At 33.1% G+C, this 26,701-nt stretch overlaps 3 protein-coding genes across 4 annotated transcripts; 1 reads left to right on the forward strand and 2 right to left on the reverse strand.

Moving 5' to 3' along the window:
• Nucleotides 1-5,623: 5,623 nt before the first annotated feature.
• LOC118037567 (protein DEFECTIVE IN EXINE FORMATION 1) lies at nt 5,624-13,163 on the forward strand. Of its 2 annotated transcripts, none has more exons than XM_035043568.2 (13): nt 5,624-6,014; nt 6,123-6,233; nt 6,311-6,393; nt 6,467-6,584; nt 6,696-6,856; nt 8,123-8,703; nt 8,824-8,894; nt 9,070-9,326; nt 9,703-9,884; nt 11,633-11,916; nt 12,006-12,123; nt 12,209-12,391; nt 12,482-13,163. In XM_035043568.2, the coding sequence occupies exons 1-13, from the start codon at nt 5,881-5,883 to the stop codon at nt 12,797-12,799; spliced, it is 2,601 nt and encodes an 866-aa protein (XP_034899459.1). In that variant the 5' UTR covers nt 5,624-5,880; the 3' UTR covers nt 12,800-13,163. The 2 variants fall into 2 exon arrangements, with proteins under 2 accessions (XP_034899459.1, XP_034899460.1); XM_035043569.2 differs by having other exon boundaries at nt 8,186-8,703.
• Nucleotides 13,164-16,250: 3,087 nt separating this feature from the next.
• LOC118037568 (uncharacterized) lies at nt 16,251-20,029 on the reverse strand. Its single transcript, XM_035043570.2, has 2 exons — nt 19,667-20,029; nt 16,251-17,078 (listed from the first exon to the last, which is right to left on the reverse strand). Exon 2 carries the CDS (start codon nt 16,794-16,796, stop codon nt 16,452-16,454), a length of 345 nt encoding a protein of 114 aa, XP_034899461.1. The 5' UTR covers nt 16,797-17,078; nt 19,667-20,029; the 3' UTR covers nt 16,251-16,451.
• Nucleotides 20,030-21,800: 1,771 nt separating this feature from the next.
• Nucleotides 21,801-25,992, reverse strand: LOC118037569 (probable anion transporter 3, chloroplastic). The gene is made up of 7 exons (XM_035043571.2): nt 25,471-25,992; nt 23,461-23,687; nt 23,027-23,375; nt 22,893-22,937; nt 22,465-22,749; nt 22,336-22,369; nt 21,801-22,233 (listed from the first exon to the last, which is right to left on the reverse strand). The coding sequence occupies exons 1-7, from the start codon at nt 25,900-25,902 to the stop codon at nt 22,064-22,066; spliced, it is 1,542 nt and encodes a 513-aa protein (XP_034899462.1). The 5' UTR covers nt 25,903-25,992; the 3' UTR covers nt 21,801-22,063.
• Between the last annotated feature and the right edge of the window lie 709 nt (nt 25,993-26,701).

Genomic DNA, 26,701 nt, shown 5'->3' on the forward strand with positions numbered 1-26,701 from the left:
AAACATAAAATGGAAAAGAAAAATACAGCAAAAAAGAGGTAAAGTCTGAAAATAATTGTGCACCTGTAACTTGAGTGACATAGGAAAAATGTGGTGTTACAACTCTCTGCAACCTAGAGATAGCTCAACACTAATTGGAATAGCATGCCTGCAACAAATGGTTAAAAATAGAAAGTCAACAAGAAAATTTGAACTTGAGAGATGGACAATAACAACAATAAAAAAAGACATGCGATTATGAAAATCAAAAGAAAATAATTATGAAAAATGTGTTCATTCGGCTGTAAAAATGATAGTTGTTGCAATAGAAAGAAGCAAATGCAATAATATAGAAAGTGAGTGGAATTTGTTACAATAAACAGGGTTGATACCAAATGAACAATTTTTTTTCCAACCAAAATCTCGTTGAAAACCAATTTAGCCACTAATTATATGCAATTCAATTCAAAGCGATAATCCAGCCACCAATTACATGCAACTAAAATTAATTAAAGTCATGGCAATTAACAGCATAATTTTAGAAAGAGAATTTTCTCTATGCAAATTTTGTTGAAAACAAAAGTAGTCGGCAATCATATGTAATTGAATTGAAAGGTCTTGAAATGAGCAATGTATATTCATGGAGAGAAAATAAAACCCAATAAAACAATAATGTTTAAGCATAAAATTGTAAACCATTTCAGGCAGAAATCATACACACTGAAATTTAAAGTGGTAATTTAATTGCTAACTATATATAATTTAATTCATAGGCCAAGAAAAAATAAAACAACATGTCAAAAATTCTTAATTCAACATACTACATCTTAAATTACCATGTCAAACCAATAAACAATTTAATTCTCCGTTTTGAAGCATAGAAGTAATAAATGATCACCTAAATTATTTCATTAATTAACCTAGCAATTAACACCCAAACAGAAAAATCTTCAACATATTATTATTTTTTATTCTTAAGCATCTTTCATTTTGGAATGTATCTCTTTAAATAACCATTAACATGAGTTCAATTAGTTTTTTTTTTTAAAAAAAAAAAAAAAACACATATTACTAAGCATGAGTTCAAGCAACACCTTTTTAAAAAACACATATCATCAATCATATATTTTCCAGCAAAGCAAAACAACACCCCAAACTCAAGTTATTAAAATTCAATCAGCCTTCCTTTGAGTGACAAAACTGTTCAAAGTAGAAAAGACAAAAGTGAAGATGGTGTAGTTGAGTAGTTGTTTGTCTCAACCAAAGCTTTTTGGTAACACAAATTGTCTAAGAAAATGACAGTGAGAACTGAAATTGCAAGCAAAGCTAGTTCTCTTGATTGCACACAAAATCAGAGGGAAGAAATTAAGGAATAAAGCATCAAGACCAATCAAAAACTAAACAACCAATCCATTCATTTTACGGAACAAATAAATTAATTAAAAAAAAATTGTGATAGAATCAAATGTATCCAGTCAAGTCAAAAAACCCTAATTGCAATTAAAAATCAATGTTAAGAGAGATTACAATACGATCTTGCAAGGTTTTGGCTTTTTCAGCCATGACTTGATCAGCTTGGTGAACAACAAAGTTGTTCCCTACTACCACTGCCTTGCCCATATAGAGAGAATTGAACACAAAGTGATACAACATACTTGTTTAATGCCTCATCTCAAATAACAAATTCATTCATTTCAATTCATAATTTTTTAATCCAAAACCAGATGGAACAAAAAACACTTACCCTAAATCTCCTGTGTTGTTGATTGAAAATCTTTTTTTTTTTTAGGTGCTAGACTTCTAGTCCAGGTTATGGAAAGGCGTTTAAAAAAAAGTAGTGAAGATATACTGAGGTTTTTCGCTAAAACTCTATGAAAATTCTGTGGTCTTTCCATTCTGCTGCTATTTTTTTTTAAATTCCCTAAAGCGTGCAACACAATTGTCAAACTCTATAGGCTTCCATGGCCAAATAGTGTTAAATGTTCTAGAAGATTAGGCTCTGTTTCAAATACACAAACCATTTTGGGAACATATTTGTTTCTTTTTCTTTAACCCCCCTCATTCATATCCCACCAAACACAAATATTATATGAAACTCTTTGGGGGCTAGGAGAAGGCTAAGGTAATTTTTGTGCTTGGAGGGTCTTTGGGGCTAATGCTATTAACTTTGATTTGCTGAATGTTTATAGTCAAATGTTATTGGGGCATAAGGATTGGTATATTACTAATAACAAAAAAGGCAATAAACAATGCTATAAATAATCGTTCAACAAAAGGAAAAAAAATTAAAGACAACTAAAAGGAGCCAAATCTTAGAAATACAGTAAAGAAACAATGAACAAATCTGGCTTTCACATGAAAGGAAAACGTTGGAAATAAGCATTGACATGTCTAAACAAACCTCTCTGCACAAAGTTTATAACTTGCAACCCAAATTGATTTGAAACTAAAGCTGAGGAAAAGCATAGAATAATCTTAAAAAACTAACCTTTGTCTTAGTGGAACACGGGGAAAAAGTTAGGAGCCACCACATCCAAAAGTAAAGCTTAAAGCATTATATATCTTTGCATGAAAAAAGGAAAGTACATGCCCACCAACATGATAAAAAGCAAGTAACTGGATGTCACAAAACAAAAGTGATTGCTATGACCAGATATGAAATAGAGTTCTTAAAAAATATTCCAACAGGACAACCCATCACCTACCCAAGTCAGAACTAAACTAACAAATCAGCCCCCTCACCTTGTCTCCACATTTCCCGCTCAAGAAAAAATGACCAGATATGAAATAGAGTTCTTAAAAATATTCCAACAGGACAACCCATCACCTACTCAAGTCAGAATTAAACTAACAAATCAGCCCCCTCACCTTGTCTCCACATTTCCCGCTTAAGAAAAACACTGCACATCACAATGGTAGCAACATGCCAACCTTGACGTGCATTAAATGCCTGTCAGCTGAAACAGCTTAAAACCATACTCCTCTTCTTTTTTCATCAGCATGCTGAACCAACCCACTCTCAACTATCTCAACTGAGACATCCAAATGCATGTCAACATCTTAATTATTAGGGGGGGAAAACGTACCAACACAAAGAAATGCAAGCAAACCAGCCATGTATAAATAAGAACCACAAAGAGCCTTTTAATCCATGCCAAGCCACCTAATAAACAAAGCTTCACTGTCAAGTGATATTTTGTAAAAAAGCAAACTGAAAATTAAATTAATTTTAAAAAAACCAAAACTGGTCAGTCAATCACTGCAATAATATACAAAATCTGACCAAATTACTAATCACAAATAAGCTCACCTGCTCTCTCAATCAAATCTAACTAAGTGGGCGTTGCATTTAATGTAGCATACTGAGAACACATACAACCCATAAGAAAGAACTCCTAAAATCAAGCTAGATTTTCTGGTGGCGGCCACGTCTCTATAGACTAAAGTCCCTTTCCCTTTCAGCCTAAGCCATCATGAAATCCAAGCCGTCGTTCACTCTTCATTTCCCGGTCTTTCCTTTTAGGATCTATATGCAATTATAAAATCTGTCAGTGAGGGCCCAAGCAGCAAGAAAAAGGAGGAGCTAAAATTCCCTATCAGACAAAGCTCTATAAGGTAACGAAAAAAATCAGACGGCAGGTGAACGAAGCCTATGGAAGTCATTTACGGATCCAGATTCCATTCTTTTTTAGTGAACGAAGCGCAAGCTCTGGCCAGACCTCCTGGTGAGAACTAGATGATGCAAACTAAGATCTTGTAGCGTGAGAAAACACTAAAGCAGACCTTCAAGCGATTAGAATTGCTCCAGTCCACAATAATTACCCTTGGTGGCCACAATGTTTTCTTAAGCCCTTTTAGTATTTTTTTAATTTTAACTTAGATAAATCTGGAATTGTGAATGTGTTATTTGCTTTGTTTGTGAGGTGTTTGTATCAGAAAAAACAAAGAGATGAAAAGTTGTAACCTATTAAAGATATATGGTAGGGATGCTGCCACGTGCCCAACCAAAAAAATTAAAAAACAGTGAAATAAAACTGGCCAAAACTTACCGCAAGAATAAATTTTAAACGTAAACAGTGCAATCCACAGTGATTTTAGACACAATCTACAGTGATTCGTGAGAAAACACTAAAGCAGACCTTCAAGCGATTAGAATTGCTCTAGTCCACAGTAATTACAATAGGCGGCCACAAGCCCTTTTAGTATTTTTTTTAATTTTAACTAAGATAGATCTGAAATTGTGAATGTGTTATTTGCTTTGTTTGTGAGGCGTTTGTATCAGAAAAAACAAAGAGATGAAAAGCTGTAACCTGTTAAAGATATATGGTAGGGATGCTGCCACGTGCCCAACCAAAAAAATTAAAAAACAGTGAAATAAAACTGGCCAAAACTTACCGCAAGAATAAATTTTAAACGTAAACAGTGCAATCCACAGTGATTTTAGACACAATCTACAGTGATTCGTGAGAAAACACTAAAGCAGACCTTCAAGCGATTAGAATTGCTCTAGTCCACAGTAATTACACTCGGCGGCCACAGGCCCTTTTAGTATTTTTTTTTAATTTTAACTAAGATAGATCTGGAATTGTGAATGTGTTATTTGCTTTGTTTGTGAGGCGTTTGTATCAGAAAAAACAAAGAGATGAAAAGCTGTAACCTGTTAAAGATATATGGTAGGGATGCTGCCACGTGCCCAACCAAAAAAATGAAAAAACAGTGAAATAAAACTGGCCAAAACTTACCGCAAGAATAAATTTTAAACGTAAACAGTGCAATCCACAGTGATTTTAGACACAATCTACAGTGATTCGTGAGAAAACACTAAAGCAGACCTTCAAGCGATTAGAATTGCTCTAGTCCACAGTAATTACACTCGGCGGCCACAATGTTTTCTTAAGCCCTTTTAGTATTTTTTTTAATTTTAATTAAGATAGATCTGGAATTGTGAATGTGTTATTTGCTTTGTTTGTGAGGCGTTTGTATCAGAAAAAACAAAGAGATGAAAAGCTGTAACCAGTTAAAGATATATGGTAGAGATGCTGCCACGTGCCCAACCAAAAAAATGAAAAAACAGTGAAATAAAACTGGCCAAAACTTACCGCAAGAATAAATTTTAAACGTAAACAGTGCAATCCATAGTGATTTTAGACACAATCTACAGTGATTCACTGATCTCTTTTAGGTTTTTTTTTTATATAATTTAATTTAATGCAATCCTTCCATTTATTTTGTACAACTAACTGACAGCTGGATTTTTTAGTAGCTAAACGGAGTCACTTAATGCCTTTTAAACATGGAAAATTGGTAACTGTAGACCTGAGACCATAGTTTTGAAACATGGTCTGGCTCGACTGGTCGATCTGGGACTTAGCTGATCCGGGATTAGAACGGGTCCAGGTTGTAGAAAAAATAAAAAAAGAAAAAACCCGGTGTGACCCCGCTGACCTGGCGACCCGGCAAAACCCGGCCGCAAACCCGTTGACTTTTTTTTTAAAATAACCCGACTGACCAGGTCAAAACCTGGAACCTAGACCTTAAACCGGGCCGAGTTTTAAAACTGTGTCCAAGATGACCCTAACCGAACTAAAAACTATTAAATTATACGTTTACCCATCAACTCCTTCATAATTAGATTCTACCTGCATGTGATTATAATTTAACAAAAACCAAGGGGCATTTTGAAATGTCCTCGTCTCACTTCAGTTTTCAACTCTTCTTCGTCGAAAAAATTTAGATAGAGAGAGAGATCGATCGATCTCCATAGAACCCTAATTAGGGTTTATCTAAATTCCATAAATCCCCATTAATTTGATTACGTATTCACTTATCCACTAACCAAACAGTTTCTAAACCGTAAATTAATTAATTCTACCTCTGAAGTGAAAAACCAAAAGCCATCACATGAAACCTCCAGCGATTAGAGTTTTCTTGATCTGTTTCTTATTATTCACCACTTCCATTCATGGAGATGAGTCCAAAAAGAACAAATTTCGAGACCGAGAAGCCACGGACGATGCCCTTGGTTACCCTGACATGTGAGTTCGATTTTTTTTTTTTAATTTTACAATTAATTTCAATCATTTTATGATTTCTGCTAGCTTGATAGGTCTAATTCTGGTTGATTTGAATTCCTACGTGTATAGAGATGAGGACGCGTTGTTGAATACACGTTGCCCTAGAAATCTAGAGCTGAGATGGCAAACCGAAGTGAGTTCTAGCATTTACGCTACTCCATTGATTGCCGATATCAATAGGTAATTAAATAACTAATCTTTTAGTTTACTTAATTATCATTTGGGATTTTAATGATATTTACATGCATTTATTTTAGTGATGGAAAACTTGATGTAGTGGTTCCTTCTTTTGTTCACTATCTTGAAGCTCTAGAAGGTTCTGATGGAGACAAAATCCCAGGTAAAGTTTCAATTTCGATTTTCATCCTGGGTTATGAATCAGCTTAATAAGATCAACTACAACATTTTATCAGGTTGGCCTGCATTCCACCAATCAACGGTGCATGCAAGTCCTCTCCTATATGATATTGACAAGGATGGTGTGAGGGAGATTGCTTTGGCTACTTACAATGGTGAAGTTCTCTTCTTCAGGTATTTTTTTGTTGTTGTTGTTGTTATGTAGTTGTTGTCTTATATTATTGGTTTTAGGTAGTGTTGGATTAGGTGCCCAAGCTAATAGATTATATATGTTTTCTACTTTAGGGTTTCAGGATACATGATGACTGATAAACTGGAAGTGCCTCGTAGGAGAGTTAAAAAGAATTGGTATGTGGGTCTGGATCCAGATCCCGTGGATCGTTCTCATCCAGATGTTCATGATGACCAACTTGTCTTAGAGGCTACTGAGAATAAATCACAGTCTCGTAAGTTAATGTTGGATTCATAACTGTTTGTGCCTTCGGTACTGCTTTTGTTTGCGTTAGTGTTAATATTTTACTGGTCAACTGAGGAAGTTGCCTGTGGTTTCTGTTTCCCTTTTCTTTTGAAGGATGACAGAACCTGGTTTGATCCTCTTTATTATTTTATATGTGACACAGAGTCCCTAACGGATGCCAATGGTTTGAGCTTAGGATTTGAACTTGGCAGTTCTGAGTTAAAATCTTTGTTAGGGTTGGAGTGTAAGGGTTTATGGATGTAGGAAGGCTACACTCTATCGCGTGTCTCAAAACCCCATTGAATTCTTGAAATATAACTATAGAAATGAGACACTGTAGAATTGCTCTTAAAGATCGGTTAAACTAAAACATATGACGTTCCATTCTTTACAGGCACTTCTGGTAACCAAGAATGATAAATAGGGAATCTGTATTGGAATTGGAATGGGAATGGATGGGTTTAATGTGCATGGCATGAAGAACTAGGAAGGAGATTAGAGCAATGCAATATCCATAATAAATTTAACTGTATGATGGTGGTAGTGGCCGTAGGGATAGTCACCTTGGGGTTTGGGTGGGGGGGAATGAATGTTATAAATGCAGTGTAATTTTATGGATGTGTTATTGGCTTTAGTTTTATAACCTGCATCCAGTCAGTGGCTATAAAATATGGAAGGATCTATTTTCATTTCTTCTCTAGTTCTCATAGCCATTGCTTACCTAGCACCATGGATGGAAATGAATGAACTTCTTTTCTTTTTCTATTCCCATTTCTAGTCTTTATTCCAAGTTGACAAACAGGCCCCCTTAGGGATTAAAGTACTGAAGATTTTGAAATCATAATTCTATCTGATATTTTCTTGGTAATGCTGAATGCAAAGCAAAAACTTGTGGGTGGTAATTTGAATTGTATTGTTCATTCCTGTAGGAATCCAAGTGTAGGAGGAACTAGAAAGCGCCAAAAATAGGTGTTAATCCCCATTGTCTTCAATAGTTTTCTGAGCCCTTGATTGGCTCCTTATACACATTTTGATCTATGCATACTTTGCCCTTGTATTGATTTTTATTTGAGCTTGGTCCTGGAGTACAAGATGAATATTAATTTTTCTTTTCCATGGAAATTTTAATGTTTATATGATATCATGAATCCTGTCCAGGTCTATTTTGAGCTTGGTCTGGCATTTTATGATAGTAAAAATCAAGAAACATAGACAAACTGACCTTGTTGGTAAACATTGGCTGTCAAATTTGTAGACACAACTGGAAATACACATCAAAATACACCTGAAACAAATTCTTCGATTTCTACATCAACAGACAATAGTCATCCATCAAATGCATCCATTGAGACTGGAAAGGAAATGAGCGAGAATCAAACGGAAACAATTATCAAACTGTCCTCGCAAGTCGATAATTCTTCTGTAGGTGCTGGGTCAAATGGAACAGATAATGCTCAGAATGGAACCAATAAAACTCAGAATGGAACCATTACAGTAGAGAAGGAAACCAATAATGCAGAGAATGGAACAAACACTGGAAGAAGGCTTCTCGAAGATGACAATTCAAAGGGTTCACATGAAGGTGGCTCAGAATCTAAAGAGAATGACCATGAAAATGGTCATGCGGCAACTGTTGAAAATGATGAAGGGTTAGAAGCAGATGCAGATTCATCGTTTGAGCTATTCCGTGAAAGTGATGAATTAGCCGATGAGTACAGTTATGACTATGATGATTATGTTGATGAATCCATGTGGGGAGATGAAGAATGGAAAGAAAGGAAACATGAGAGATTAGAGGATTATGTGAATATTGACTCGCATATCTTGTGCACTCCTGTGAGTCTAAAACTCATTGCTAGTAATGCATTGCAGTAGAGGACTTTTCTTTACAGATGCAAGTAAGATGCAGTTGTGACACACGGATGACATTGTTTTTTTTTTTTTTTTTCCCATCAGGTGATTGCTGATATTGATAATGATGGAGTAACTGAAATGATTGTTGCAGTTTCATATTTCTTTGATCATGAGTGAGTTCTCTTTTTGGTGTCACAACTTTGTATATTTTCCCTGTTCTTATATATTGAAAGTCAGATATTAATTGTGTGCTGTTTTTAAAATGAAATTTCTCCAACGTCATTGCATATTCTTTCAGTCAATTTTCTGTTGATGAAGTCCATGCTAATGGTGTTACCTGATTGACAGGTATTATGACAATCCTGAGCATTTGAAAGAGCTTGGTGATATCGATGTTGGGAAATATGTTGCCAGTTCTGTTGTTGTATTCAACCTTGATACAAAGCAAGTTAAGTGGACTCAAGAACTAGATTTAAGTACAAGTACTGCAAAATTTCGTGCATATATATACTCTTCGCCTTCGGTGGTTGATTTGGATGGTGATGGGAACTTGGACATTCTTGTTGGGACTTCATTTGGCTTGTTCTATGTCCTGGATCATCATGGTAAATTTGAGTTTGCACCTTGCATTTTCTTTAACATTCCCTCTTTGTAATGCAATCCTTTCTTCTACCAATGAGCTTTCATTGATTATTTTTCAATAATGGCAATCATCATGAAACTTCATAAAATTTCAGCTCGATTTAATGGTCGGATTATTAAACATTATGATTGATTTACCAACCGTGTCTTAGACTCTTCTTAAACTCCTCAAAACCTAACAATCTTTGCCATTATTGAAATATTGCAATAAACATTATTAGGCCAAAAATATTGAAGAAAGTTTCCCACATCAATTTTCTTCTATGTTAACTACTTATCAAGTGTGGTGTTCCAATACTCCAAACAAAGTTGGAAGCTAAGCTTTAGCATTTTATTCAGGAAATATTAGGGAAAATTTCCCTCTAGAAATGGCTGAAATTCAAGGCGCTGTAGTTGCAGCTGATATCAATGATGATGGAAAAATTGAACTAGTGACCACTGATGTACATGGAAATGTTGTTGCATGGACATCACAAGGAAAAGAAATTTGGGAAAAGCACCTTAAGAGTCTTGTTTCCCAGGTCAGTTGGATCTCAATTTCTTACATTCTTTTTAATATGATGTCATCTATATAAGTATCATCTCCTTCAATATTTGGTGTCCGCTAACTGCATTTCATAGTTGATATTGGTCTACTGGTGGTTAAATTTTAAGATTGAGCAATTGGTGCTTCATTGCCTGATCCAAAATGGGCTTGTCAAGTTCCAGATTTAGGCCTTGTTTGTTTGCTGGAAAGTAGTTTCTTTTTGGAAAGTGAATTATTTTCCGATGTTTGGTAGTGTAATGGAAAATAAGTTAGAAAACACTTTCCAGCATTTAATTTTGTCATGGAAAATGAGCTAGAAAATAACTTATTGATGTTTTATTTTTCTCAAGTTTATTAAAATAATGAGGAACAAATCTTACAAATTAAAAAGTTGAATGAGAATGAAATTGAAAAAAAATATAATTTTATAAATTATCTCAAATAAAATAAATAATAATCAAAATAATAGAGATCAAATCTAAAAAAAAAAAAAATAATAAAAAGATGAAGAAAAAAATAATAATAATTAACATTTCATAAATTATTTCAAATAAAATAAGTAACAATCAAAAGAATGAGGACCAAATTTGATAGACAAAAAATTTTAATAAAAAAATGATAAGGTAAAAGCAAATAACAATTATAAAAATGAGGACTAAAGTTAATATAAAAATTAAATTTTAAGAGATGAAATTGAAAAATAAATATTCAAAACAAAATTTATATAGCAATCAAAAGTTTGAGGACCAAATTTGATATAATCAGCAAATAATATAACATTTCTAAATTTTTCACAATTTTTGAAATGTGTTTTCCGCTCAAATTTTTCAAGAAAACACTTTCCTGGAACCTAAGCTAAATTTTTCTTTGACTGGAAAGTGTTTTATGGTGATCAACTTTTCTAATGGCAAACAAACACAAGAAAGTTTGGAAAGTGGTTTCCTGGAAACCACTTTCCGAGAAACAAACATAGCCTTAGATTCTTGAAAAATCAGATTACACTAGGTACTTTGTTTCCACATATTACTTGTATAGAAAAGCACAAACACAAATGCTTTTGTACAAAAAGAAATCTTTATTATGTTATGGGTGCAACTGTACAAATACATCGTGTCATATCCTTTCAAATTTAAGGCAATAGAAACTTCATTCCTTGTTTTGTAGATGCAAATCTTGCTCGTACTGGAATTTGTAGTTCTTATGTCAATATTTAACTAAAACTTCAGTGCAAAAATTATGATTCTATTATCATTTGCATGGAGGATATACTTGTTGTCTGGCCTTTCTGTGGGTGGGGGAGATCATCCTATAACCTCAGACTTGGCAGGGGGGGAATTAATCAAATATTGTATTTGCTTTGTTTATGGATGGCATGGGCATGTATTCTTGATCCTTTGATGATGGAATTAGGTCTTGAAGCCAACACCTTTGGGAGATCACCACTTGGTGTAACAGCTGTTAGTATAATTAGATATGTCTACATATCCAATTATACTCATTATTTTTATAGTACTTTGAATGTAAAACTACAATCTGAAGCTCAACATGTGTTACAATCTTCATTTAAATGGGATTTTAGTGACAAAGTGTCGAAGTGTTTGATGATAGAGTGATTTGACAGGACTGTTTGTTTCCTGAATGCATGCAACCTGTGCATGACCTTCATTTAAATGAGATTTTAGTGAAAAAGTGCCTAATTGTTTCATGATAGATTGATCTGACATAGACTGCAACATTCCTCAGGGTCCAACTATAGGCGATGTTGATGGGGATGGCCATACTGATGTTGTAGTCCCTACACTATCAGGTAACATATATGTTCTTAGTGGCAAGGATGGTTCTATTGTCAGGCCTTACCCATACAGAACTCATGGGAGAGTGATGAATCAAGTTCTTCTTCTTGACTTAAGTAAACGTGGGGAGAAAAACAAGGGACTCACACTTGTTACAACATCATTCGATGGTTATCTTTACCTTATAGATGGACCAACTTCTTGTGCTGATGTTGTTGATATTGGTGAAACTTCGTAAGATATTCTTATATCCTTAAATTTTGACTGTTCAACTTATTTATTGCGCTTTGTGATTTATCCAAACCATGATCTTTCTGCTTCAGATATAGCATGGTCTTGGCAGACAATGTTGATGGTGGAGATGATCTTGATCTCATAGTTTCAACAATGAATGGAAATGTCTTTTGCTTTTCAACTCCTGTTCCACATCATCCCCTGAAGGCAGGATAGTTGTGAATCATATTTGTTGTGATTTCTTGTATGTTCTTGTATGTTTCAAGTATTAAGCATACTGTGCAATTCTCAGGCTTGGAGATCTACTAATCAAGGAAGAAACAATGTAGCAAACCGCTACAACCGTGAAGGGGTGTATATTAAACCTTCATCAAGAAGTTTCCGTGATGAGGAGGGGAAGAGCTTCTGGGTGGAATTTGAGATTGTGGACAAGTATAGAATCCCGTCTGGGTCTCAAGCACCTTATAATGTCACTGTAAGTTGCTCCTTGAACGATCAAATTATTGTTTTCAACAACAATTTAAAGAATACCTGATAATTCTAATTTTCATTTGGAACAATACAGACAACCCTGTTAGTTCCTGGCAATTATCAAGGTGAACGACGGATAAAGCAAAATCAAATCTTTGACCGTCCAGGAAAATATCGGATAAAACTTCCAACAGTTGGAGTGAGAACTACTGGAACTGTTTTGGTGGAGATGGTTGATAAGAATGGACTCTATTTCTCAGATGACTTCTCGCTTACATTCCACATGCATTACTATAAACTGCTGAAGTGGCTCCTTGTCCTCCCAATGCTTGGAATGTTTGGTGTGCTTGTCATCCTTCGTCCACAAGAGGCCATGCCCTTGCCATCATTTTCAAGGAATACGGACTTGTGATTATCATATTCCACCCAATGCCCCATGATGTGCCTAGCTGACCAAAGGGAAATGGTAGTTTCAGCCGAACAAAGGCTGGATCCTAACAGTGGCCAAGATAAAAATTTCAGGTCCATGAGAAGTTCTTGGAAGTTGATTTCGTAGATATTTGGCTATGTAGGGAAGGTGAGTTTTTGGGCTGTACAATGTTGGAACTTGTAATGTACTTGAATTGACTAGGTGGATTGAATTCTTATACCAAACCCTGGAGGACTTGCACAAATGTCTCCCCAAAATCAGATACATGTTCTGAAGAGCCTAGTCACAATCCTTGAGGCAATAGATTAATTAACATTTGAAGCATGCATTATTCGATTTTCTGGCATTTTATTTCTTATTAGGTAATTGCATTGACATTCTGAGAGGGTCAGAACATGCTTCTTAACACTCTGTCTGAGGTCTGTTTATGGTGGCGTGATCGGCTGCCCCTAAAGCTTAACAAACGATTATATATATATAATAATTACAAAAATAAGTGGTATTTTTTTTGGGTTTAAGAGAAGGACTATAATCTCAAAGTTTGCATGTTATTTATAACGTTGTGTATTGATGAACATTATAAATGGAGCTGCGAAGAAAGTGAAATATTTGTGTATGGAGTTCATTATTATTTTTATTTAGTGCTTTATGGGTGGTTTTTTATTCAATCGAGGAAAGGACATGTATTGTGTGGTCTCTCTTTTGCATTTATTTGAGATATGGTCTCTAATAATTGATGGTCCATCGTGAGAAAGAATGGTGTATAAATTTAAAATAATTAAAAATAAAAGTAACTGGTATTTTATGCTGCATTCTATTAAATAGTCCATTTTTATGAATTAAAAATTTTCTTTTAAAAAGTTTTACTAATATTGGTCTTTTTATTAATTAGATGAGGGGTTAATATATATATATATATATATATATATATATATATATATATTATATATATAATCTAAAAATTATATGCATTTCCTTTAATAATGAAAACATATTTTTTATTAGAAGAATTGTTTTTTAAACAAAAAACTTAGCATGATATGAAAAGTAAGTTTCAATTAAAAAAACTACTTTGGAAATCATATCCCATTATTTTCTATGTTATTGAAAATAAAGAATGATTAATATTAGAAAATCATTTAAAAAATTAATAATATAAAAAGATTTTATTTTCATAGAATATTCATGATTACAAACTTAAAAAAAATGTGCATAATAGATTCATATATAATAATCAACAAAAATAATTGTTAATATTATACAAAGTGCTATAATTTTATTTGAAAATAAATACCAAATTGAATGGTATTTAATGGAATGATATCATAAATATAATTTTAATTATTTGTTTATAATAAAACTGGACTAATATTTAAGAAGAAATTAAAAATTAATAATCATGAAGGGCTACATTAAAAAAAAAAAAAGTGCTTGCTAATATATATAGTGATGTTATTTGAAAAGAAAAGGTCATAATTGAATAATATTTATACCTTCTTTGTTTGTTGAAAAGAAAGTTTTTTACTAAATTGTAAAAAACTAAAGAATAAAATTTATTTTTCGATCAACGAAAACATTAAGTTTTAGATGGAAATTGTTTTTTATACAGTTTAAAAGATTAGAAATCCATGAAAACATTAACACTAAAGTGATACAATACTCTATTGTATATATAATATACTTTAAAATATAATATTATTATAAAATAATAAATTACCAATATATTTGTATAGGATATAATATATTATGATATATTAATATACAATATAAAAGTATATTGATTTGATATATTAGTGCATATAATATTTTAATTTAGATGATATTACTATAAAATACACTTGAATATATAACATGTTATATTATACAATAATCATACATTTTAAATCATATAAATTATGTTACAAAATTAGGATACCATCTAAAAAAATTATTTTTAATGTTTTTCAAACACCAAAACACATTTATATGTCTATATATTATATTTAAAATATTTCTATTAAATATATAGTTAATTTTTATAAAAATAAACTATATATAAATATATGATATAATAAATTATTTTTTTTCCTAATTATTACACTTTTTATGTCTTATTCTTTTCTTGTAAGTGATCAAATAATTATATTTAATGTTCTATATATGTTAAATATATTTAAAAAAAACAGTGATTTTCTAGTTTGTTTTCAATTACATAGTAAAAAACTGAAAAATATTTCCCAATTAATTTCCAATGACATGTCAAATATAAAATAAATAATTAGTGTTTTAGGAATTTCTATGAAAAACACTATTAACAAAAACTAGTTTTCGACAAATAAACAATGCCTTAATAGAATAAATATCGTAAATATAATTTTACTATAATTAATTACAATTAAAATCTAAAAAAAATAAAAAAATTATTTTAACAAAAACTAAGACGCATGGGTTTCGATAGGCCAATACTCATTGGCTTACAAGACCAAGCTTGCACACCAAGCCTTGTCCCCCACCCCCCCTTTTTAATAGTGTTGACAACATGGTTTTTTATTTTAAAAAAAGCAAAGCAAATAAAGCATCATCTATGGTGTAAAACGATGTATCATCTACTATACAGATTGTAGCCATTTCTAATGGTCGAAAAGACAAGTTCCTACTTTTCTGATAAAAAAAAAAAATTCATATTTTAATTTACTTTTTCACCTAAAAACACTTAAAAATAATTTTAATCTCAAACAAACCTTTAATTTATTAAAAAAACACACAAAATAACTTGAATACATAAACAATTCTTGAGACCCAATTTATTTTTTCTGATAAGATAAATAATTAAAAAACATCATTGACACTTCTTTTGTCAAATTCAACCTATTAATAGTGAGGTTGAAAATTTTATTGTTAGAATGCGGTTAAGGCACAACTTTCTTTTTTTTCCTTTATTTTCTATCAACTTTCTCTTTTTTATTTTTTTTTAAAACTCAAAATCTAAACATAAATAAAATAAAATTTTGAGTCAAAATATAAAATTCTATAACAAACAGTATCAAAAAAAAGTCAACAGATAATACGTGAACAAAAATGTATTTTTTTGTGAATTTAAGAGAGACCCTATTGTTTTTTTTTTTATGTTTGTTATTATAATAGTAGTTATTTTTCAAATTATTTTTTCTCGGAAATAAATTTAAATAATTTTTTTTATTTTTTAAAATTTATTTTCAACATCCATATATAAAAGTAATTTAAAAACATAAAAAAATATTAATTTTAAATAATTAAAATTAAAATTTTTAGAAACACGCAACCAACAGCGTCCCGAACAAGTGGTTATTTCTCAAACCTTCTAATACTCGGTAATATGCAAATATAAAAATTATTGACTCACAATATATATATATATATATATATATATATATATATATATATATATATATATATATATATAAACACATGCAAAGATACAATAAAAAAATGATGAATAAAACGAAAAACAAAATTACTCATAAAATTCTCATTGATTTAAACACAGAAAAAAGAGATTAGTTTATTTTGTAATGTTTCCCAGAAACAGTAAAATCTCAAAAAGTCACCAAGAGTGAATGAGATTTTCCATGCATGATTACTTGATTGGTAAAACAGAAAAGTGCTTAGAACATGATCAAAATCCCTGTAAAACAGGCCTCTTCTCGAGTCTCTTGATCTCTCTATCCATCTGACCAGTAAGCATCAATCCAAACATCTTAAAATCACATAAAAAAGACCAAACTGGATGCCCAAAAGTTGCCGGAACATTCCCTTCCACAAAGAAATGGCTGTACCAGGCGCATCCATACCCAGCGAATGGCACAAAGAACAAAAACCACAAATTGAAAACAAGAGAGTTCAGCAGTAGCAGCATGCTTGCAAGAGTGCCCACAAAATGCCAACGTCTTGTTGATGGTTTTGAATGCTGAGTCACATAGAATGACCAAAACTCATCTAAGCTTCTTAAATTCATCATCATCAACAAGCAGCAAAAAGAAGAGAGCCCAGTTCAAGAATCTTGATTGCTTTGACTTCTAGCTCGACTTCTTGATTGGTAGATGATCTTTCAGAGAAATAGAGCAAAAATCCCACCAGGGCTCGGTGTGGCTAGCAAGAGAGGGAGAGGATGTGAACCTTTTGACGTGGTTTGGTGAAGGTTATAAGCTTCAAAGTTGAGACAGGAATTGGAGCCAGAAAGAAAGGGATTTTTGTGGCTCGAGTTTGACTGAAAATCCAAGCAAGAATGTTTTCAACTCCCCACCTAGAGCAATAAAGTGATGTAATTAAGCAGAAAGCAAGAAAGTCGCTATTTTTGTGTGTGTAATTGAGTAGATCCAACAACCAATAAACATAGGGTGAGTGGTTTTGAGTTTGCAAGGTGAATAGTTGATGTCTGTCTCTTTTTATTAGTGGAGAAAACAAAGTAGGTTTTCTGTTCACTTGAAGATAATCAAATATGTGACGGAGAAAACTTGTGATTTGGGATATCTAAACAAGATAAAGCCAATAAATAAATAAAAAATCAACCAAGAAAAAAAAAACAAGTAAAAATAAATAATAAATAATTTTAATCATCTTGTAAATTATGGAATATTTTATACTATGCTTTTTTATTAGAAAAAAATTACAAAACCTAATAAACCTTGGAAAAACACTGTTTACTAGAACTGTATAGTGATGTTTTGTTTTTTCCACTAATAATCATTGAACTGATTATTAGGGTAGTGAAATTTTGAAGATCTATTAATCATTACTAGATTGATAGGAGACAAATATATTTTTTATATATTTTAAAAGTATAGTAAAACTATTAAAATACCATTGAAAGTAAAAATTTTAAAACTAGCATCCAATGTCTTTTTTGTATTTTTCTACTATTTTTTTGTTATAGGCAAGTTGGCTGAGAGATAATTTGATATTTGAATAAATATAAAATATAATGAAAAAAACAAAAGTGACTGACGCCTATAACCTTTGGATAGCATATGTGGTGTCTCTCAACTACGAAAAATTCTCACCCGTTGTGTCATTGAAATCTTTGTGTCGGAATCTTTCTGGTGGGGTGGTGTGGGGTGGTGTTAAAGTGTTGGCTCGATGTCGGTGATTTTTTTTTTCCATCTCCTCTCACTTTTCTCTCTCCTCCCCTCGAAAATCAAAATGGACATACAAAATTTCAGATTTTTTATTTATTTATTGAGATTTCAACTCTTTTAGTGTCAGGTAATGTTAAAGAATGATCTTTCATCTTAATCTTGTATCCCTTCTCAAACAATTGTCCCAAGCTCAATATGTCGCTTTTCATTGTTGGTATATAATAGACATCACCAATAAATTGATGACTTTTATCTTTTAATTTAATCAAAATCATACCTTTTTATTTTATGACAACCTTTGAATGATTTGCAAAGGTGACATTACCTCTAACTACTTCATCAAGCTCCATGAACTTGTCATTGTCTCCACACATGTGGTTATTGGCTCCATTTTCTAGGTACAACATGTTCTCTTTATCTTGCATTTTCTCATTATGCACTAGTAGTAGAGTGGCTTCCTTCTCTTCATCTATCATAAGTTTAACATTCTCTTCAACCCTCTTAGTTGGATTCCAGCAATTCCTAGCATAATGACCTATCTTTCGACAATTATAGCATTTAACTTTTAATTTGACAAACTTGTTGTCAAATCTAGATCTCGAATTGCTACTACCAATTGAGCCAGTCGATCGACTCCCTTCATTCAGTCAATTGTTTGATTTATTGTGGCTGCCCCAACCTCCTCTTCCTAATCTTCCTCCTTCTTCTTAAGAATATCCAAAACCATCTTACTTTGAAAAAATTCTTGTGCATCCACATCCTCTTGAATCTCATTGACTTTTTTTCTTATGAGCTTGTAATTTTCCCATGAGACCTTGTATTGAAAGAAAATTCATGTTTTACAATTTCTCTATCGTGACTACCACACAATGGAACTTCTTTTGCAAGGAGCATATGATCTTCTTTACCACACGTGTCCCTTCCATCTTCCCCCCATATCTCTTCATTTGATTGTATATGACCAATACTCTTGCAAAGTATTCTGAAATATTCTCTGATTCAAGCATATGTAACTTTTAAAAGTTACCACATAGTTTTTGTAAACGTACATTTCTCACATTATGAGCTCCTTGGTTTGATTTTTGCAAAACTTCTCATGCTTGTTTGATAGTGGTTGCGTTGGTCATCTCAAAAGTAGCGTCATCCAGACATTAGTGAATGATTATAAGTGCTAGTTGATCCTTCCTTCGTGCCTTTTACACGACCTCTTTTTAGATTGAAGTCAACATTGCTCTATCTATAGGTTTCTCAAAATCTTTTTCAACCGTCTGTCATATATCTTAGAAACTAGCCAAGTTTTTACTCGAATACACCAAGTTGGATAATTATCCTTTGTCAACCTAAGACATTAAAGTAGCAAGTTTAAATTGATCATGTTAAATAATCAAACCTAAGCTCTGATACCACATGTTGAAAAGAAAGGATATGACATGGTAACTAGTTTATAAGAATAAAGCTAAAGAACAAGAAAAAAAAAAAAAGAGATGAATGATTTTTTTATTAAGAGTTTTTTCAAAATATATATATTTCTACCTTTTCTTTATATCTCTCTCAACTTATGTATAATGTTTAAGATTACGAATATATTTATAGACCTTAAATCCTAGCTAATTAATAAATTAAACTATTCAAAAAAAATCTTAATCTAATAAAGAATTTAACATTCTAATTAAACAAAAATTATATAATAAACTAAGTTATTATAAATCATTCTTCTTCATGGATTCCTATACTAGCTACTGCTACTGCTACTTACGGTTGATGCAGAGGAGATCACTAAGGCTTAGCTGCTTGCTCAGCTTAGAAGAGACTCCTGTAGCTGGAAGGAGGATGAAGCTGCTGAGAGGAATTTCTGGTCACGTTACTGCTGAACTGAAATTGGTGGTCTGCTACTGGAGTAGCTGTCGTCCGTGGCTACTGCTCTTGGTCTTTGAAGCTGGCGGACAGGGAAGCTGCTGGTTGCAGTGCCACTCACGGTGATTGATGATGGCTGGTGATGTGATGTGGAAGGAGTTAATTAAAAAAATAGAAAGGGAACGGTGTCGTTTTGGGAATGTGAGGATGAAGAAGATGGGTGTATGGAGGGGTGAAGGTTACGGGTTTTTTTTTTTCAAGAGAATGTTTTTTTGCGCGTGTGTGAGCCGGTAAGTGGGAGAGAGTTTTGATATGCGAGGTTCTCACCTAAAATTCTCCTCTCCTCGTGTGTTTGGTATAATTATTTATTTATTGACAAAACAAGCTTGTGTTTTCCCTTTTAATTGCTTGGTTTTTCAAGAAATTAAAATAACATTTTGATCTTTCATTTTCGTTTTTTACAACTTTGGTTTTCAAGAAACTGTATAATTATGTTTTGTTTTTCCCACTAATAATTTCGAATAAGTGAAATTAAAGTATTGAACATAAAATATGTATACTGATAAGTGACTGACACCTATAACTTTTGGGTGGTGTATGTAGCGTCTCTCAACAATGAAAAATTCTCACCTTTTGTATCATTGAAATCTCTGTGTCCGGATCTTTATGGTGGGGTGGCGTGTGGTAGTGTCAAAGTATTGGCTTGACGTTGGTGATCTTTTTTTTTTTCATCGCCTCTCACTTTTCTCTCTCCTCCCCTCGAAAATCAAAATGGACATACAAAATTTTAGAGTTTTTATTTATTTATTGAGATTTCAACTCTTTTAGTGTCAAGTAATGTTAAAAAACAATCTTTCATCTTAATCTTGTATCCCTTCTCCAACAATTGTCCTAAGCTCAATATGTTACTTTTCATCGTTGGTAAATAATAGACATTATCAATAAATTGATGACTTTCATCTTTTAATTTAATTAGAATCATACCTTTTTATTTTATGACAACCTTTGAATAATCTGTAAAGGTGACATTACCTCTAACTGCTTCATCAAGTTCCATGAACTTGTCTTTGTTTCTACATGTGTGGTTATTGGCTTCATTTTCTAAATACAACATGTTCCCTGTCTTGTATTTTCTCATTATGCACTAATAGTAAAGTGGCTTCCCATAAGATTAACATTCCCTTTAACTCTCTTGGTTGGATTCCAGCAATTTCCATACTCACACACTATAAACACATACTCATGGATATTGTTTTTTTTTTTTTTCAATTTTTTTTACATTTATTTTTGTTATTGATTTCAGCCATTAATGTTGGGTTTATTAATTATTGAGTTTTTTTATTATTTTAATTTTTTGTATATGCTTTGTATAAGAATTTCCATGATGTCAATAAAAAAATATTCTTCTGATTTTCTTATTTAGAGAATAAGGAAGTATACAATAGTAACTAAGCTAAATCCCTATAAAATAAATAAAGAAATTTCAACAGTGTTATTGTCATCAAACTCCCCAGATCAAACATCCAATCGATAAATTTTCTATGTACTGACGGTGTGAGTTTCCTAATTGACGTGTTGCCTCCATCTTTTGTCAAAGCTTAGACTGATTGACGGGTCGTCAATTCCAGAGCTATCACTGTATGACACGCCTTATAAAGATACGCAGGCCCACCAGCATGGGTGAGCTAGCTTCATTGATGAGAAGTTACCCCGATGCTGAATTGTTTTCTAGTGAATAGCTAGTTTTAAAATTTTATTTCTGAATTATTACGTTAAAATAATTTTAAAACATAAGAAAATAAGTAATTTGAAGCAAAAAAAAAAAGTTTAAAAATAGTAAAAAACACGTATAAAAATCGTCAACGCACACCTAGAAAACTCAAGACGGAGGAGGCTGTGCAAAGCAGAGTTTGTAATCAAAATTGAAGATTTGACTCTTAAGAGTTGGTGTGTTACACAAACTTGAACAAGAATAAAAAGCTAGAAAAATGATGATCAATATTTCTTTCATAAGCTCATTCTGATGGATATATATATATCGAAGTGAAAAAACCATTAAAAGAATAATAGAGATGAATGTTACACGCACGTAGCCAACATACTATACAGTATACACCATCAATTCCCTCCATTGTAAACATTTCATGTCTAAAATATCTGACTTAAGATTTTAACCTACGTGAACTCGTGTTCTTCACCCTTTTTGTATCCAGTTTACCTTCATTGATATAATAATTCCTAGTTCTAGACCTGTGCTGTTTCCAGCGCAGTGGAAACTTCATTTACACTTGAGTTCGGTCTAGAAAACTCGCTCTCCTGTAGCATACAAGTTCCAAAAGATGGCTGTAACGAAATAGAGCCCTGCTGTGACTGTGAGGAATGCCTGAAAAGATCCTAGCCACTGAACAAAATAACCTGTCCCAATCGTGCTTATTATTGCTGCTAATGTCCCAGCTGAGTTTGCAATTCCTGCATGGCAGATCATTCAATTGAACAAAAGTCTTGCGAATAGGTATCTGAAAGAATATTGATTATCCAGTTTAAGACAACGGCAAGATGCCCAGAACTTACCATGGAGGAATCCTGCGTACTGAGGTGCTATATCCTGATTAAAAAAAGAAAAAAGAAAAATGAAAATGAGCGCAACTTGGAGGTGATCCAGCTAGCTAATCAACTAGTTACAAAGTAGATGAAACTTACTTGCATGTTGAGAAGAAAGCCAGCTTGGCTGAAAGAGCTCAAGCTCAGCGCTATGGTCATAAGTGCAGCTGCAGTCACTGGTGTCTTTGCATAATTTAAGCAGAGCAATGAGACACCAGGTCCAATGAATCCAATAGACTGCATGATCTTTCTGACGATTGTCAAAGAGTAGCCAGCCTTAATCAATGAATCAGATAATGCTCCTGCAACATAGCCAGAGACTGCCATTGTTCCCCATGGAACAGCGCTAAACCATGCCGCTTGCTTCAGGTTCACATTAAACACCTGCGTTCATAAGGAAGAGTGGAAACCGGGATAAGTTTGGTGATTCAATAGCATATGGTCCATGGAAACTGGTTCGTGCACAAACTGACAGGCGCCTTAAAGACATTACTAACATAAAAGAGATGGAGGAAACAGTAGCTTACAGTGTTGAAATATATAGGCATCCAAGAGAGAAGAACAAAATATCCCTGTGATTTTGAGCATGTAAGAGAATATTAAAGAAAAACTTCAAAGCATTAAACAAAGTGAAGAATTAAACTAATGTAATGTAGCTCACCCAATTGTTCGTTATATTAGCAAAAATAATAGCCCAAGATGGTGCTTTTGACAGTAGCAGACGTAGAGGTGGAAACTGGCCATCACTTGCTGGAGAATCAGTTTTACCAGCTTGGATTAATCTCAACTCCGATTTGCTAACAAAAGGGCTGTCTCTTGGATCGCTTGTGACCCCATTTGCCCATCTTGTTAGCCATAGCAGCCCAAGGGAAGAGAAAAGGATAAAAGGGCCAGAAATCCCAACTGTTGACAGCATAATTGGAGTCAGCAATAAGCCTATGACGTTTCCAAGATGAAATCCAGCCATGGATATTCCAACTGCACTCGCTCGTTCATGGCTTGGGAACCACCTAATCAAAGATGTACAAGAACAGAGTCAAGCAACGAGGAGGTCACAAGCTAGCAGTTTTCTGCCATAGAAGCAATTTGCATTACCTTGATGAGAGGGTGCTCATGGAAGGCAGAGCAACACCCTCGGCAAGTCCAAAGAATGCACGAACGGCCAGAAGGGCGACGGTGGAGTGGTTGGCTGCCCATGGAGTAAGTAGAGTGGCCAGAGACCATAAGGCCACACCCCACGCCATCACCCTTTTTCCTCCATATCTGTCTACCAGGGCTCCTCCGACGACTGATGAGAATATGTATCCCCATAGAAAGGATGACTTCAAGAAATAATTAGCAAAAAAAGTTCACTTTAATCATGCGCCACTCAAGAATCAACCAGCGAAACAATATCAAATTAATCAAAACTTAATAACAATCAGAAAATTTAATTTCAACATTGAACCAAACTGTTAAGGGAAAAATAAAAAAAAAATACGCAATGAACAGTCTGAATTCCATGTGAGAACTAAACTGTGCCTCTCTTTTTTAATGGTCAGAGTATGTTTTCGACTCAGTATTAACTTGTCGAAATTAAGCATTTTTTAATTTTATTTCATATATGTCTTTGAGATTTGAGTCATGCCACCTACCACTGACTATGCCTCCATGATTTTCTTCATTTCTTTTGTTTTTTTATTCAACAACCCTTCAATTGTCACTTGCGAGCCATGGATCAATAAATAAATCATGCGATGAATTTTCTAGTCAGAAGTTATGGGCAGTAGGTCTGTCATATTTGTCCGAGTCACGCCTATTTTGACGTCTTACTCTTGTTACTTGTCATCAACAGTGTCTCTTACACGCTTGGTACTTGTCATCAACAGTCCACGATATCTCTCTCGTATTGTTCCGGTCTGAACCGACAAGTTATGTCGGGATCCGGGTAATCTAAGTGTAAATTATAAATTTGGACATGTAATTAGCTAAAAGAGATATAAATATTTTTTTATATAAAATATTAAAATATATTTATTTTTTTAATTTTTCTAAATTAAAAAATATAAAAATATAAAAAATATATTAATTTAAAATAAAAAAATTTAAATTTTTTTTAAAATATTTTTAATACACAGTAACAAACAAACCCTAACTCCAATGTATCTGCAAGGAAGGTGGGAAAATCCTGATCTGGTCCATGGTGCGAAGTTGTAGGGTCCGCAGTCTGCACCAGTACTAGTTAAGCCTAGCCCTGGATTTCCTTTTGTTTTATGGGACCATGTGGGTTCGGCTTGGCATTCTATGGGCCATTCGCTCACGGCACACTGTTTAATGCTTCACGCAAGCGTGTTTGGGATTCTAATATTTATTTTTTAGATTATTTTAATATAATAATTTTAAAAATAAAAAATATTATTTTAACACTATTTAGTTTCAGCCTAAGAATAATCTAATTAGATGTGCTTGCCTCTTCTTGACTTTGAAGAAGAAAAAAATTATTATCATATTGACAAAAAAAAAAAAAAAAGGAAAAAGAACTGTCATCAAATTTCTAATTAAGAAAGGAGAGTAAGAACAAGTCGTGAATTAAACCAAAATTGTTTTTAAAAAATAATGTAATTCTAATAAAAAAAACTTGAACCCAAATTAAGTTTTAAATAAATTTGAAAAAATATAAATATTTTTTAAATATTGTTATAAAAAAAAAAACAATTTTATGACATTTCCAAACGGGTCATGAGCAAAAATGTTGTAGGTAGGACTGGTTAGCCATAATTTCAAGCGGCGGCAAGCCATCAGAGTACTGCTATCACTTTCTCAACTACCACACAGTACCCTGTCATTTTCCCTCACTTTTCTTTCTGTTTTTTCAGCTATGGCCGCCTCTTATTAGTCGGATGGCCTTTATAAATCTTCACCCATTTTAGTCGGATGGCCGGCAATGATAATATAATGATTAAGATTAATATTATTACGTAAAAACTTAACTACACTACGGACCCAAAAACTACTGGATTATAAGACTAGTTCGAGCTTCGACTCTCGGATTAATGTCGAAAACCCATAAATTAGGGTAAAATAAAACAAAAGGGAGGAAGCAGAAATCTCAGGAAATGGATTTACCTGTACTATGCCCAAGAAAGAACTGGACCAGCCAAATTTGGTAGCGAGAGGAACGACAGTGACAGACATTACAACACGATCAGCATTACACAAGCACATGACACATGCCACTAAAGCCACCACCTTAAACCTCTCAGGGATATCAAGAATCTTACTGGCCGCTGCTTCCTCTCTTCCTCTCCCACCTCCGATCAGCATTCCCCTCTCTATGCCCTCTGCCGTGCACCTCACCGTGAATAATCGCCCCCCTTGCTTCACCTTTTCCCTTGGTTGTTCTCTTGTTCTTGAGCAGCTTTCCCATTTGATAGGCTTTGATGGGATTCCGGGCTCAAATCTCAACTGGGTTCTTCTGAAATGAACCAAATCCGATTTAGAGTTCAAAAAAGAAGAGGTGTTAGGTGAGGAAGAATGGAGAGCAGATTTAGCCGCCATGAGAGAGAGAGAGATGGACGGATATAGTAGCAGTGCTTGGAACTTGCATTTGCTCTACACGTATATATAAATATATCCTACTGGCCAAAAAAAGGGAAGTTGTTGAGTTTTGGGGGTTGTTGAGAAATATTATGCTAAAGAAGTGGTCTTTTTCGCTCTTTAATCTCTATAAAAGTCACTAACTTGTATGTTCAGACTAGGGTTGCCCGAGATACTCCTACGTGGCAACGCGTGCTGCCGCTACCTAGATCACCTAACTCTCCTCGAAGTGGACTAATTAAAATTTATTGTAATAACTCCTTTAAAATACTTTCATTTCTCCTGTTTTGTTGTTTTACAGTGTAATATAACAGGTTGTTTGAGATTATTATATTCGTTGTTCTTTAAAGTTTTTTTTTTAATATATTATTTTTTACATTAACAAACCAAAACAATATAAAAAAAATCATTCCGAAACAGCGGAATCAAAGAATTGTGGCTCGAAAGTGTCTTTGTTTGAGTTGCATTTTGAAGTCCTTTCAATCCTCGTTGCAATATTAATGAATTCTCTTTGAATCTTAAACATTGAAATGCATGGTGATTTTAATTTTTATGATCAGAACAGTAAACTATTAAAAAAACAATTTGATTCAATATCAATTTTTTTACAATGTAAAATAAAATTAAGAGTATGGAGAATTTTTTTAATAATAATAATAATAATAATAATAATACTAATTACTATTATTAGAATTATAATTATTAATAAATTTAAAAATAAATATTATTACTATTAAAAAAAACCATAAATTTGATTAGA

Source organism: Populus alba, chromosome 16 (assembly GCF_005239225.2).
Source record: "Populus alba chromosome 16, ASM523922v2, whole genome shotgun sequence".
Taxonomy (NCBI): Eukaryota; Viridiplantae; Streptophyta; class Magnoliopsida; order Malpighiales; family Salicaceae; genus Populus; species Populus alba.

What these genes read in the sequence shown, in the direction of transcription:
- LOC118037567 (XM_035043568.2), top strand. Translation starts at nt 5,881, where the DNA reads ATGAAACCTCCAGCGATTAGAGTTTTCTTGATCTGTTTCTTATTATTC. An exon ending in GCCCTTGGTTACCCTGACAT is followed by an intron (nt 6,015 to 6,122) that starts GTGAGTTCGATT and finishes CTACGTGTATAG; the next exon opens with AGATGAGGACGCGTTGTTGA. An exon ending in TGATGGAGACAAAATCCCAG is followed by an intron (nt 6,394 to 6,466) that starts GTAAAGTTTCAA and finishes ACATTTTATCAG; the next exon opens with GTTGGCCTGCATTCCACCAA.
- LOC118037568 (XM_035043570.2), bottom strand. Translation starts at nt 16,796, where the DNA reads ATGATGATGAATTTAAGAAGCTTAGATGAGTTTTGGTCATTCTATGTG.
- LOC118037569 (XM_035043571.2), bottom strand. Translation starts at nt 25,902, where the DNA reads ATGGCGGCTAAATCTGCTCTCCATTCTTCCTCACCTAACACCTCTTCT. An exon ending in ATGAGCACCCTCTCATCAAG is followed by an intron (nt 23,376 to 23,460) that starts GTAATGCAAATT and finishes ATCTTTGATTAG; the next exon opens with GTGGTTCCCAAGCCATGAAC. An exon ending in CTAATATAACGAACAATTGG is followed by an intron (nt 22,938 to 23,026) that starts GTGAGCTACATT and finishes TCAAAATCACAG; the next exon opens with GGATATTTTGTTCTTCTCTC.